At 53.6% G+C, this 13,167-nt stretch overlaps 4 protein-coding genes across 4 annotated transcripts; 2 read left to right on the top strand and 2 right to left on the bottom strand.

Moving 5' to 3' along the window:
• The first annotated feature begins 441 nt into the window (after positions 1 to 441).
• Positions 442 to 3,586, top strand: GGS23DRAFT_479640 (P-loop containing nucleoside triphosphate hydrolase protein). Its single transcript, XM_051514287.1, has 2 exons — positions 442 to 3,443; positions 3,514 to 3,586. Exon 1 carries the CDS (start codon positions 575 to 577, stop codon positions 3,131 to 3,133), a length of 2,559 nt encoding a protein of 852 aa, XP_051372748.1. The 5' UTR covers positions 442 to 574; the 3' UTR covers positions 3,134 to 3,443; positions 3,514 to 3,586.
• An 882-nt stretch (positions 3,587 to 4,468) lies between these two features.
• On the top strand, positions 4,469 to 5,554 carry GGS23DRAFT_562666 (uncharacterized protein). The gene has a single exon (XM_051516038.1). The coding sequence runs from the start codon at positions 4,619 to 4,621 to the stop codon at positions 5,201 to 5,203; it is 585 nt and encodes a 194-aa protein (XP_051372747.1). The 5' UTR covers positions 4,469 to 4,618; the 3' UTR covers positions 5,204 to 5,554.
• A 1,080-nt stretch (positions 5,555 to 6,634) lies between these two features.
• On the bottom strand, positions 6,635 to 7,491 carry GGS23DRAFT_562664 (uncharacterized protein). The gene is made up of 2 exons (XM_051516037.1): positions 6,992 to 7,491; positions 6,635 to 6,935 (listed from the first exon to the last, which is right to left on the bottom strand). The coding sequence occupies exons 1-2, from the start codon at positions 7,403 to 7,405 to the stop codon at positions 6,915 to 6,917; spliced, it is 435 nt and encodes a 144-aa protein (XP_051372746.1). The 5' UTR covers positions 7,406 to 7,491; the 3' UTR covers positions 6,635 to 6,914.
• A 3,171-nt stretch (positions 7,492 to 10,662) lies between these two features.
• GGS23DRAFT_595686 (ATP-dependent rRNA helicase spb4) lies at positions 10,663 to 12,668 on the bottom strand (the record flags this gene model as incomplete). The annotated part of the gene is made up of 2 exons (XM_051518354.1): positions 10,663 to 12,438; positions 12,489 to 12,668. 2 exons carry the CDS (start codon positions 12,666 to 12,668, stop codon positions 10,663 to 10,665), a joined length of 1,956 nt encoding a protein of 651 aa, XP_051372745.1.
• Positions 12,669 to 13,167: the final 499 nt, after the last annotated feature.

Genomic DNA, 13,167 nt, shown 5'->3' with positions numbered 1-13,167 from the left:
CAGTAGGTAGCTAGACGTGTGTGTGTGTGATTGACGGTTTAGAGGACGTAGATAGGCGTGTAAATAGGATGTACAGATGAGCGACGGCGAGAATTATCAGTACTACAATTAATACGAGTAATAAGAACGGCAACGGTAATAAAACCTAACAAAATACTGGACCGCGAATGGTCTTGCCCTCGAGTCTAGCGCAACCTAGCGCGACCCAGCGCGACCTTGCGATACTATTTGAAGCTGAAGATACGAGAAGTATAGTAGGTTGGCGAACAGGACGGACGGAGGGGTGTGTGCTCGTTAAATAGCTGCCATGGTTGATAAGGGGACAAGAACAAGCGATAATCGATAACAGATTACGCCTGGCAAACACCTGGCCAATAACTGAGCACAGATAAGAGATAATGAGGGCGGTCGGTTTATATGCGACGGCAGAATTACGAGGCACCCGTAAAAAAATACCTACATTGCCTTCAACATCCATATACGCCCATCTGCCAAGCAACCCAGCAAAATCATGGAAATTCACGTTATAGGACGTCGCCAATAACGGCAAATGCGGAGCGATATTTGAAGAGCCATGTATCAACGAGAGACCGGACCTACTAAAATGAACGCGCGACACACGCGCCCCCCAAAAGGTGACCCTGTTCGGAACTCGGAGTTGCGACGACCTGCCGAGCCTACGTCAACCCCAACATCAACGCCGGCGAGGCCGCAGCCCTATGCGTACGAGCCTGTGGTACCAGCCAACCGCTTACCCAATCGCAGTACCGCCTCTCAGCCTGTTCGCTTTGAAGACGACATCGACCATGAGTCCCCAGCAAAGAAGGCTAGGATAGCCGAAGACGACGGCGCTCCCGAGCCGAAAAAGAGGAAGTCCAAGAAACTGAGAAAGTCCAAGAAGCATTCTCCAGCTTCGGTAGACGGCCCGGACGAAGCAACCCATGACGAGCCCACGGAAGTCCCGACCGACCACGACGAGTCGAGCAATAGCAATAGGCCTATGCAATTGGATCCATCAGACCCTCTAGAAACGGAAGAACCGCCCCGGGACAACCCCTCAGGGGCAGATGGCGACACAGCAAAAGAAAGAAAACACAAAAAGAAGTCAAAAAAGAAGGGCGAGCTCGAGACAAATACCGAGGCCGGGGAGGCCGCCCCGAAGTGGCACCGAGCGGTGCTAGAGAAGAAGGCAAAGTCGATAAAAGTCCCCGAGCCACAGAGCATACCGGAAAAGCCGGATGTTTCGATGGTAGATGCGCCTGAGGCTAGCGACGCTATCGAGATTGATACAGGCATGCCAGAGCTTCACGGACTTGAGCCGCTACCACAGCCTAAGCCCGTTATTACCGATACGACAAAACCAACCTATGAAACACTGCCTCCTTGGCTCGCAAGGCCGATTCGTGTTTCACCGCAGTCCACTTTGCCTTTTACTGAGTTGGGTGTCTCGCCGGAGTTGGGGATCTCACCCGAGATAGCCGACAGGCTGTCTACGGGCGGGTTCAAACAAGCATTCGCCATCCAAACTGCCGTGATACCCCTACTTCTCCCTCACCGCTGCAAGACAAGGCACAGCGACGTCTTGGTATCGGCTGCAACTGGCTCAGGGAAAACTCTAGCCTACGTTCTACCTCTAGTGCGAGATCTTAGCCTGGGGAACCGCCACCTAACAAGGCTCCGCGCCGTGATTGTTTTGCCAACTCGGGAGCTTGTTAGGCAGGTTCACCAAGTATGTGAGCAATGCGCCGGTATATTTGCCCTCAATGGCTTGAAGAAGAGAGTTCGTGTCGGTATGGCAATGGGTAGCCAGACTATCGATCAAGAACAGGCGGCCCTGGTTGAGAGAGAGGAGCGCTATGATCCCGAGGGTCATGTAAGACGCACCAAGAGGCTTGCCTCGGGACGGGGATACGACTCTGCAGAGGATTCCGACGTGGGCTACAACACTGAAGACGAGGAGAAGGGAGCGATCCGCAAGAGGGAGGACAGGATCCCAACGCTACCCGACCACGTAATTATCTACCACTCTAAAGTGGATATTCTCATTTGCACACCCGGAAGACTAGTCGAGCACATAAAATACACCCCGGGATTCTCGTTAGACTTTGTCCGCTGGCTTGTCGTCGATGAAGCTGACAAGCTACTCAGCCAGAACTTCCAGCACTGGCTAGATGTCGTTATTCCGCCTTTGCAGGCCGACAACATGGGCTCACGAAACCATAAGCAATGCAATCTTTCGGGTGTGCGCAAAGTCATCCTCAGCGCTACCATGACGAGGGATCTCGATCGGCTGGAAGGGCTGAAGCTTCGTCAGCCAAAATTGGTTATCCTCGAGGGTTCAGGTGCCGCTGACGAACCGGAGGTTAATATTACCCGACCAGAGCTTGCCCTGCCCGAACTCCTCGAGGAGGCTGCGGTCAAAGTCAGCCATGCCAATCTCAAACCCCTCTTCCTCCTCGATTTGCTTCAGAGCAGAGAGTTATTAGGCCATACCAATATTAATGCACACAGCCAAGACCCCTCAGACGACGAAACTTCATCATCGGGCTCGGACTCTGAGTTGGGGTCAGTCTCGAGTTCGAAATCATCATTCAAACCCTCCGTGGCGGGGGGCGCGGCTAGTATTTTGGTGTTTACCAAGTCGAATGAGACAGCTCTACGGCTCTCACGCCTCCTCTTGTTGCTTTCACCAGCCCTACGCTCAGTAGTTGGCACTGTTACGTCCACAGCACAGTACTCCACCCGTAGACGGACGATACGATCCTTCGTCGCCGGAAAGCTGCGGGTTCTGGTCGCATCCGACCTCGTCGCCCGCGGCATAGACCTACCTTGCCTAGATCACGTCATCAACTACGATATGCCTTCGAGCGTAGCTTCGTATGTCCATCGCGTGGGCCGTACTGCTAGAGCTGGGAAGACGGGTAAGGCCTGGACGCTTTATACGAACCCAGAGGCGAGATGGTTCTGGAACAACGTAGCGAGTGAGACTCTCATTCAAAGAAGCAGAAAGGTGGAACGCATTAGGGTCACGGAGGAGAAGGAGGGTTCTTTCGACTTGAAGGTATCTGCCTACGAGTCAGCGCTCGCGAAGCTAGGAGAAGAAGTGAGCGAGCCAAGACATCGAACACGGTGATATTACTAGTAGTGTACGACTATAGGTCACGAGGAAAGGCTGAATACGAGTAATCGATACGAATTTATGGAGCGAAAGGACAAAACGCACCGCACCTAGAGTTGCCACGCCATCCAGTGCCATGTGACGACAAGACTCCCAATGCGGTTACTTGCCGTCGCCTGTCTTACCCCGCGGGATGACAATCGAGGTTCGAGGCTTGGCTAGGATGCGTGACGCGGGCCGCAGGCATGGGCATCTCAGGGTGAGATACCGCTAGACGGCGGGCTTTGGCGTTACATATCGGCCCTCACTGGGTGTTAGCCTCGAGGTAGGCGTAGTGAAACCCCCCCCCCCCCTTCGGTGATTTAGACGCGAGGTTACTCACGCTGCCTCCCAAGAGAAATGCCTCATGGTATCGCCCTACTCTTACGTTAGAAGTTGATAAACGGGACATTTCGACACGCCAACAATGCCCCCGGGGACCTTCATGGATCAGCGTAAGCTGTCGCTCGTACAACTAGCTCACGTCCGACTATTATGCACTAGGAACACGCCGCCCAATCGAGAGTTTTACAGGGTAATGGTCACGAACGAGGATGCAGACAGCTGCGAGCACCACTAGGACGACCAGCTCCCGTAAGCAAGCCTCTCGTAAAGTTGAGCAATGCCGAATCGTGCTTATTGACGCCCAGGGAGGGATGGGGGAAATGTTGACCGACTTTTGTGTGTCTAACACTAAAAACTTACCACCTAATACCGCCTCGGTCGTTGGACTAGTTAGGAGCGAGGCTGAGAAGGACTCCCCCGCAGTACGACAGGAATAGCTTGTACGGGCTATACTCGCCTCCGCTAAGGCAATAGCCTGTTCATCACCCTACATCACCTTAGCGTTGGAGGGACACCGGAATAATGAACCGACTATGGGGCTTGACCGGTCAGCTGGTATTCTGGCAGCTCACAATGGGGCCTCCAGCAAGCTTATGTTGTGACAGTGCCGGTTTTTATGCCTCTCGAGAACTCTGCAAATATACTATGGCACAGTTTCCCGTCACTCATCACCCCAGATCAGGTATCCAATCAGATAGAGGCCGCCGTGGCTAGTTTAGTGTGACCGAGGCTCGCCATCTTAACGCAAGCCCGTAACTGCCCGACCATAATATAGAGTAAAAATAGACTCCGTAGAATTCGCCCGATGTATGACTCGAGTATCGCCATGTTAGGAGAGGCAGCCTGCGGTATAACGAGCTCCGGGCTGCGTGTGGCACTACGGGCTTCGAGCCAGCGGTTTGACTAGTAATAATATATAAGATTGGGTTTCTCCCTCGTGGAAGATGAGATTATCTCTAACACCAACAGCCAGCTTTGCTTGACCGGCAACGTTGCTTAACACTAATTCTATAATTCACGAGCCACGCCTCATACCTACCTACCTCCTAACTCCTAACTCCTAATAATCTTTAACCGAAAAAGGCAGATTGTTTGTCTTACCGTTCGATCATCAAGATGAAGTTCACCACTGCTGCCATCGCCCTTCTCTCCGCCGCCCTCACGCTGGCGGCGCCTACTAGTCTTGAGGAACGTCAGGAGCCTGCCTACGTCGGCTTCGCGGTGCCTTCGGTCCTCAAGGTCCACGACATCCCGACCAACCTGAACACTGCCAGCACCAAGACGTCGACGCTGCGCAGCGGAAACCAGGAGACCAGCACACTATACGACATCCCGATCCCGCGGGCAGCGGCGGGGCGGACGTGCCGCGTCGTGCTCCGCTCTGGCGCCGCGGGCGACTTCGTGCTGGGCACGCGCACGGTCGACCTGTTCAGCAACACGTTCACGAACCTAGCAAAGCTGACGTCGGGCAACCTGCGCAACCAGCACCTCGCGCGGCTCGTCTACACGCCGAGCTCGGGCCTCTACGCCTACGACGAGAACACGGTCCCCGACTCGCCCGCCAAGAGCTTCCCCTGCCCCGCCGGCACCACGCTCCACTGCGAGACCGTCGCCGTGGGTGGGTACTCCGTCAACGTCATCGCGCAGGCCTCCGCCGCGGGCACGACCGCGCCCAACGGCATCAGCGTCGGCTGGTACTAAGCTAGCGTCGGTGTGCTCGTAGGCGCCCGCCGTCCTCACCTAAGTCTGCCTTGTCTGACCTGCGGCCCCCTCGGTGAGGTGGTGGGTAAGCACTGACACACCACGTGTGGCATGTGCCCACTTGCCTACGTGCGCTTGCATAAGGTGGAGTTGTTGGGGTTGTCTTGAGGATAGGTTTCCTACTGTCTGACATGCCTTTTCACTCAAACTATGCTTATATCATAAGTTGTAGAAAGGAGTCGCCTGGGTGGGATGATTATGGGCCGGAAAGCTTGGACAACGGACGTTCATTAATATTGTTCACTCACCTAATTTTTACCACGCGATACCACTTGGTACCTAATATACTCGTCCACAATTTAACGATCCCAACTCTTCCGTAACCCGAGTTCGAGTATTCCTACAGAGGCAACTTGTATAGCTGTTACGCCTGGGCCCTGTAATGGTCAAGGTTGCCATAGACATCAGCCTCTCCAACTTGATAAAGTAGGTAGCACGATAGCAGCTCTCTCCGTACTAGAACTCGTCTCTAAGAGCGGGTTCGGCACCGAAGAGTGAGAGTGGTAAGTGGTAAGACGTTATGTCCCCGATCTAAGCTACAAAGAGCGCCCCCCCCCTCACTCCCTAATTAGTGTACTATAAGTAAGTAGGGCGCAGGGATTGCGGGAATACTGAGAAGTGTGATGTGGTAATAGCCTATCTCCGCTGTCCGCGTAATATCAGTTTGTCAAGGGATGGGAAGTAAACCAAATCACGGAGTCATCCCATATGTAGGTACTTGATAAGCTACAGGTGCCTATCTGGGCACTACTTACGTATTCACAAGCGCATGCGGTTCTAGTTCTGAATTTATACGAAGTCCAAGGGGTGGAATCCCCCCTAGCAATTAGGCTTGGAGCTTCGGGGTGACTGCGGTTGATGGGGTGGATAAAGTTTAGTTTGGCATTACGGCCAAAAAATCTGATGCTCTACTATTTAGACACCTGTATGGGGTATGAGTTAATTTGTAGTTCTGGCTTGTTTGGTCTTCAGCCGGTTCTTTGTTGAACAGGGGAGAGGATCGGAGGACTAGGCTCAACCAGAATGCGATGGCGGGTTTATAGGTAAGCAAGGGCCGGGTGGTGGGACCCGGGGTTCTCAACTCTAATATGGCAGAACAGGAGAGACAATACGAGCAACAGAGTTTGCTGAACAGCACGTTTCTTAGAATGGAGCGGCGGAACGTGGTTCCAAATTAAGAACATCCAGGCGAGAAAATGCCAAGAGCTGTCCGCTGACAAGCAGGGCCAATATTAACAATTTGTTATGGGACCGGGACGTAGATTTATAGAGCTTTCTACGCTGTCACTTGGGCGGTGCTAGTCTCAAATTGGGTGAGTTAATAGAGCGAGTGTTTCAATTTAGCTTCTACCTGGAGAGGCTATAACGATAGGATAACGCGCGTCCAGATCCAATTGACCTTTCCAACGTGAAGAAACCATCCTACAGGTTGGAGAAGGGGGGAAATGGGGTCCGAAAAAACAAGACGTTAAGTGCGGCTGGCGATGGGAAGGGATGTGAGTGGTGGCCGGGCCCAAGTCGTGTTGCCACCAGGTGTCGTATTACATGCCCCGGGTCTCGATCGAGTTGAGAACCAGCCGCGTAACTTGAAGAAGAAGAAGATCCATCCTCGCTAGTCCATTGATGATGTCGACATGAGTTATGCAAGCCATCAGTTAACTGTATCGGATCTCTAGTATTTCTGTTAATTTTGCTCCCGGGCATGAGACGAAAGGAGTTTGGACCTACCCAAGCCTGAATTCCGACCGACTGAAATTTGATGGAGGACTCCGAGCTTAGGAACGTAACAAGGACGGACACACAGATCCCCAACCCATCATAGACTGCAGTCTCATCAAAAGGGAGTTGAACGTGTTGGCCGCTTAAACCGCCCCTTTGGAAGATTGTTTTGCTGCCGGCGTAAACCACCACAGTGCCGAGATTCGCTCCTGTAGAGTTGAAGTCGACCTTGACAGCCTTCAGATTCAAGAAGTCGCTGGGAGGGCTAGGGATGGGGAAATGAAACCACGCAGTTGTTGGCTTGGGACCCCCTGGCGACCTAGCCGAGGCAGAGCCATCTTCCATGGATATGGTGAGTGACTGCTCGGAATCTTTGATGGCGCCAATGCCATGCGTGGTGATCCATATATTATCATCACCCATTGCGTCGGCCTATGTTGACGTAGGAGTTGAGGAGTTGACGTTTGCAAAGTAATGTTCTGGTAATTGGAGGGAAGTGTCTGGTTGAGAAGTGGCATCCAGGTGGTTCTTGTGTAGACAAAGGCACCTATATATAGGAGTAGAGGTCCCTATACCTAATACTCAGAGTCACCGGATCGGAATATGATACGCGCTCCCATTCGGCAACTTGCTATGCTTGGGTTGTATCTTCAGTACCTTCAAGACGTTGCTCTGCAGGGGCATGCGTCGGCGTCTACCATGCCAGCTTTCAGCTGCCTTTGCTTCTCTCCCTGTTCGGTTCAACTCAGACTTGACACATCTAAACTGAGCGCTTTTCTGTTGCCGCCAGCGGTTGCTATACGATATACGCCGATTTCTTTTCAAAGGCCACCGTGCAGTTAAGGGGTGGTAGCGAATCAAAAGGTGCAAAGGTGTGGTAACATGTCTTTCTGCTTGTATTGAGTCGTCACCTTGTCCATCATGGGGTTCTACTCAGCTTCAGTTGCCAACTTTGGGTATAAAATTCAGCTCTCCTCAACCCAGGGTTTGTGATGATCTCCGTACTCATACAGAGCCTGATGGAGAGGCAATCTGACATTGCCCAAAATGACACAGGAGGTTACGCGGCAGCAGTAGCGTGACGACCTGCCGAGATAGTCCATTGATAGATCGTGCTTCAGGCCAGTGTTCACCGTCTTTCCCAAATGTCCAGCAGCCTCGCATCCTATCGTATTATCGTGTAATGCGCCACGGAAGCGACACAGACTTCTCGTTGGCGTTCCTACTTGCACAGCGCAGCAGGATCTCTTGACCTGGTGCAGTTGCTTAATAGGGGGAAAGCTTCTCAGGTTTGTCAACTTATAAACATATCCCCTGGGGAGCAACCCATAGTTCAGCAAAGTCAGACCACAGTCGCATATTCACTAATACTCCTACGTAGGCATCCAGCAAATTCAAGTGCATAGGATATCCAGCACCGAGGACTCGAACTCGTAATGATGAATATAATATCCGTATTTTGCTCATGATGAAAGAAGGAACGTCTTTGGGCGGTGTGTTCAGAGCCGTCACTCGCAGGCTGGCCGATGGGCATCGTACGATGTCGGTTGGCCTGGCACTACCTATCTGACGAACCAGAGGCTGGGCGCGCTATCAGCTAGAATCAAACCCTGTCCTGGCGCAGGCTGTGGAAGCAATGATGACCGAGAAGGATCTATAATATTTATACAACCATGGTTCATATCTTGAACACGGTAACGCATGCTGTCAATTCAGCTACTCTGTAGCTCGGGGAACCAGATAGGCGGTAAGCCTAGGACTTATTACCGGACGTGTCCCTCATCGTGAGGGGTTGTGGCTCCGTTTTAGGCCTCCACCACGCCGGGCTGAGATTCGCTGACCTCTCTCTCCCGTAGGCAATTTCGACCCTGGAATCGATGCATCCCGCTGTTATCGTCGCGATTCAGCTCTGGGATACGGAACAATAGCAGCACGTAGCATCGTGGACCCCATCATCCCGGGAAGACTAGGATGGGGGCACTACATTTCTACTTTGTAAACGCATAAAACCCCGAACGAACAGGAAGCCTCCGCCCTCCCCCTTTTCCCGTTTGGCGTTTAATATTCTGTAATTCGAATACCTGAACTCCTAGTAGTCTTTCACTCCGAGTGTTATGTGGCTACCAAGAACCATTACCAAATCTGCCTGTAACCCAGATCCCAACAGTACACAAGATAGGGGGGAGTCAGGCAGTACGACCACAGCTTAAAAAATGAGTGCTTACAAGAACCGAAGGTTTGTTTAGTTTATATAGTGGTATCAACAAGCCAATACACTTTCTATTCCCGCAGATGGGGGTAACGATGTGAATACCATCCCACAGTGTGGTCCTATTATAGAACGGCAGAGCCCGAATTCCCCTGGGCTGGACCCGGGGTCACCACGACCGAGAAACCACGCATTCTTTTCGAGAGCAAGTTTTGGACATAGAGGATTAACGTTAGGCCATGGACCCAACCCGAAAAGATAGCCCCAGAGCACATTGAGTTCTCAACCAAATTCAACTCAAAGCGCCGGCGCAAACGTCAGTGGAGACATTAGCTTCAGAGTCAGGGTCAATGCAACAGATGTCGGTTTTTGCATGGGTCTACCGTCCACACGGACACCTGGAGAGACAAAGAGGTATGCTCACGCAGGGCGTCGTGGATGACAATATAAGTTTGATGCAGCAAGGATAAGCAAGAATTTCACGACACCGATGCAGATCCATATCTACGTATTTGGCGTTGGAGACTCTATGTTTCGAACGGTGGTAATCGACGATGTTCTCACATTAGGGGCCCCTCAAAAAAATTTTCTGTCAGATATTTGGGGTTTATTTCCATCTGTTCAGCCTCGCATCACACTGTTCTCTTCACATAGGTTGGTGCCAACAAGAGAAGCCGGAAGTCTGACACAAGCCCCCAGGACTAGAGCGGGGACCATACCAGCACAACATACACAACCGCTACACACATGCTCATGCATTCAGAGTTACTATAGATAGAATACGAGAACAACGCAAGAATACGATTCGCGCACAATACGGCCGGCTGGGTGTGGAACAGTACGACGCAGTCAATATATAACATACGGGCGTCGATAGCAAGCACCTGTCATACTGGGGTCGAGTATATGCGGAGAGGCGACCAGAATGCTACCTCAAGGGCAATATCTACATGCATGGCAGCGCAGCCTCACTAACTGGCTCAAAAACCCTGTTGGTTACGGGCTGCTGATAGCTGAGAAACGAATGACTTCAGCTTGTGGCCGGAACGCCCCTACGAGCCTGGCCTCGGATCGCACCCGGCTACTCTTAACATGGGCAACGGCAGCAATGCAATAGGAGGCCGTGGACTGGTTTGCAAGGCACATTGCCTAGGCTATCTCTAGGCATATTATGTGGGAGAAGTGTATAGTCAGGTCTTTTATTTATCTTGTAGATGGGAAAGACGCGCCCCGTACACCAGCTCACACCTCATGCTGCCATATTAACCCCCAGAGTACTCTCTGCTGTATACCTCGAGTGAGCCTTCGTGAGCATTGCTGGTCAAACCCCCATCGCATTCCACACACCCGCTTCAGTAGCCACGACGTAGATAACATGAAGCAAAGTCTATATATATGCTTCTAATGTCTTGCTCAAACAGCCCCTCTGTGTATTAAACGGGTATCAATCCTATGTCTCCACCATCCAGTCCTAGTCAAACCCTTCGAATTCGTCCCGTATACCGTCCCCGTCTCTAGTAGTAGTAGGAGTAATAGTATCACCACCCTGGCTGTACTTCTCCCGGTTTTGTCTCCTCACCTCCTTGAGCAACGTCTCTAGATCCGCCTCCCGCGCCCGCTCCTCGTCTGTCAGCGCGCCGCGCCGCGCCGCCTCGCGCTTGCGCATCTTCTTGTCGCGGCGCTCAGCGCGCAGTTCCTCTTTTTCGCGCTTCCCGCTCCAGGCCTCAGCGTTGCGCATCCTCTTCGCCTTCCTGGCGGCGGCCCCGTCTTCTTCCCCCCCCGCGTCCGCGTCCGCCCCGGCCCCCCTCCGGGCCTCGAGCTGCCTCTTCTTCTCCCGGTCCGGATTCCGGTACGCGTACGCGTCCCAGTCGACCTCGACGCCGAGCCCGCGGCCCCCCTCGAAAGCGCGCAGCTCCGGCATCCGCGGCAGTCGCAGCAGGCCCCACGCGGCGCCCAGGTCCGCCCAATCGAGGTCCGCGACCCGGAAGATGGACGCCGCTGTATGCGCCGCGTAGCTGCGCACCCAACTGACGAACGCGCGCTGCGCCTTGTCGTGGATCCCGCGGTCGCGCCGCACGACCTCGCGGATGCGGCGAGTTGCCTCGACGGCGTCTTCCGCCGCGACGGCGACAACCGGACGCTCCAGTGGGGTTATCGGCGTGCGCCGCACTTCGAGGAACGGCACGTAATCAGCCTCGGCGGGCTGCAGAAGCACGACGCTGAGTCCGCGCCGGCCCGCGCGTCCGGCGCGCCCGCACCGGTGCAAGAAGGTCTTCGGGTCCGACGGCGGGTCGACCTGCACGACAAGGTCGACTTGCGGGAAGTCGAGCCCGCGCGCGGCGACGTCGGTCGTGAGCAGGACCGAGGTGCTCGCGCTTCCCGAGAATTTAGCAAAGTTGCGCTCCCGAACCTTGGCGTCAAGCTTGCCGTGTAGCGGTACGAGGTCGAAGCCCTCGGGAAGGAGCGCGGGTAACACGTGCGCGAAGTAGTCGACAGCGGCGCATGTCGACAGGAATACGATGCTCTTCTGCGGCCGCGGGTCGAGGTTCTCGAGCAGCCGGGCCAGGCTCGGCATCTTGTGACTCGCTGGAGTGACGAGGTAGCTCATCTGGAGGCTCGCTGGGGTCCTCTTCTCTTCGATAATCCCACCGGTTTTCAGGCTCTTCACCTTAACGGCGATCTTGACGGGGTTCCGCAGACCAACTCTAATAATCTCACCCACAGCTTCACTGACGCTGGCGCTGAACAGTCCCGTCCTCCGCTGCTTCGGTAACCGCGACAAGATCTTCTGCAGGTCCGCCTTGAACCCGAGGTCGAGCAGCCTGTCCGCCTCGTCTAGGATGAGAACCTCGAAGGAGGACTGTGGACAGTGCACATGGGGAGATGAGAGGAGCTCGGTCAGTCTTCCAGGCGTCGATACCAAGACGTTGGGTGATACGCGCAAGAAGAAGCTGAGATCCTGGGCGGTGGTCGTCGTGCTACCTCCGGACAGGAGTTGAGGAATGATGATAGGCTCGCTCGTGGCTGGCCGCTTTTCCTCGCCTGAGAGATATGGCAGCAGCTCAGAGGACGGGGGGTGGAAAGCGATAAGCGAGGATAGGGCTGCGTGAATCTGGCCGGCAAGCTCCTTGGTGGGGGCGACGACGATGGCGGCCACATGGTGCCGCTTCGTCGGCTCTTCTAGCCTCAAGATCTTATGGACAAGAGGTAGGAGAAATGAATACGTCTTTCCACTCCCCGTAACCGCCTGCTTTGTGTGTTAGTTATGGTGGAGACACGGCGAAATGATTCGCGCACCTCTACTACCACGTCCTTGTTCCCGCCCCCGAAGAGCGGCCATACGCTGGCCTGGACGGGAGTGGCGCGGGCGAAGCCCATACTCGAGACGGCATCGAGAATCCATTCAGCCAGCGGCGGCGTTAGTGCATCCCAGGCTCTGGGGTCCTTCTTCGGACTCTTCGTATGCGGCGTCGCCATCGTCTAGTGTGCTTGCGCATGGGATGTGCCCGGTGTGCTCAGAAGAGCAGTTCGTTTTCCAGGAAATTTCGAGGCATGCGCCCAGTCATATTTAACTTATCGATAAGATAATGCAATTAGATCAGCTATCGACGACAGCCGCCATTCAACTGGCGAAACCTCGACAACCCGCCCGCCGGTTTCGATATTACATAACACCCACAGGCTTCCACCGGCCAATCAGCTAAGAAAGTAATGTAATAGATCCAAGTCGCTCCTCTGCGTGTAAGAAGTAAAGAATTACGAGACCGAAACTCATTTCCACGAGCTGTGGGGTTTGAAAGAAACTGCCTTAACTGATCCCTCAATAGTGAGAACAACGGACAATCCAGGGAAAATAGATGCCTACGTAAACAAGTAGACTTGGTAAACTTTTTAGGTTTTCGGTAGGTACCTAAAACCGGCGGTAAGTTCTCGGAGAAAGATGAAAACAAGTATAGCATCTATTAATACAAGCCAT

Source organism: Durotheca rogersii, assembly GCF_024521655.1.
Source record: "Durotheca rogersii strain YMJ 92031201 chromosome Unknown GGS23scaffold_7, whole genome shotgun sequence".
NCBI classification, from domain to species: Eukaryota; Fungi; Ascomycota; class Sordariomycetes; order Xylariales; family Xylariaceae; genus Durotheca; species Durotheca rogersii.
Note: the sequence above shows the minus strand (reverse complement) of the source record. Positions and strands in the feature narration are given on the sequence as shown.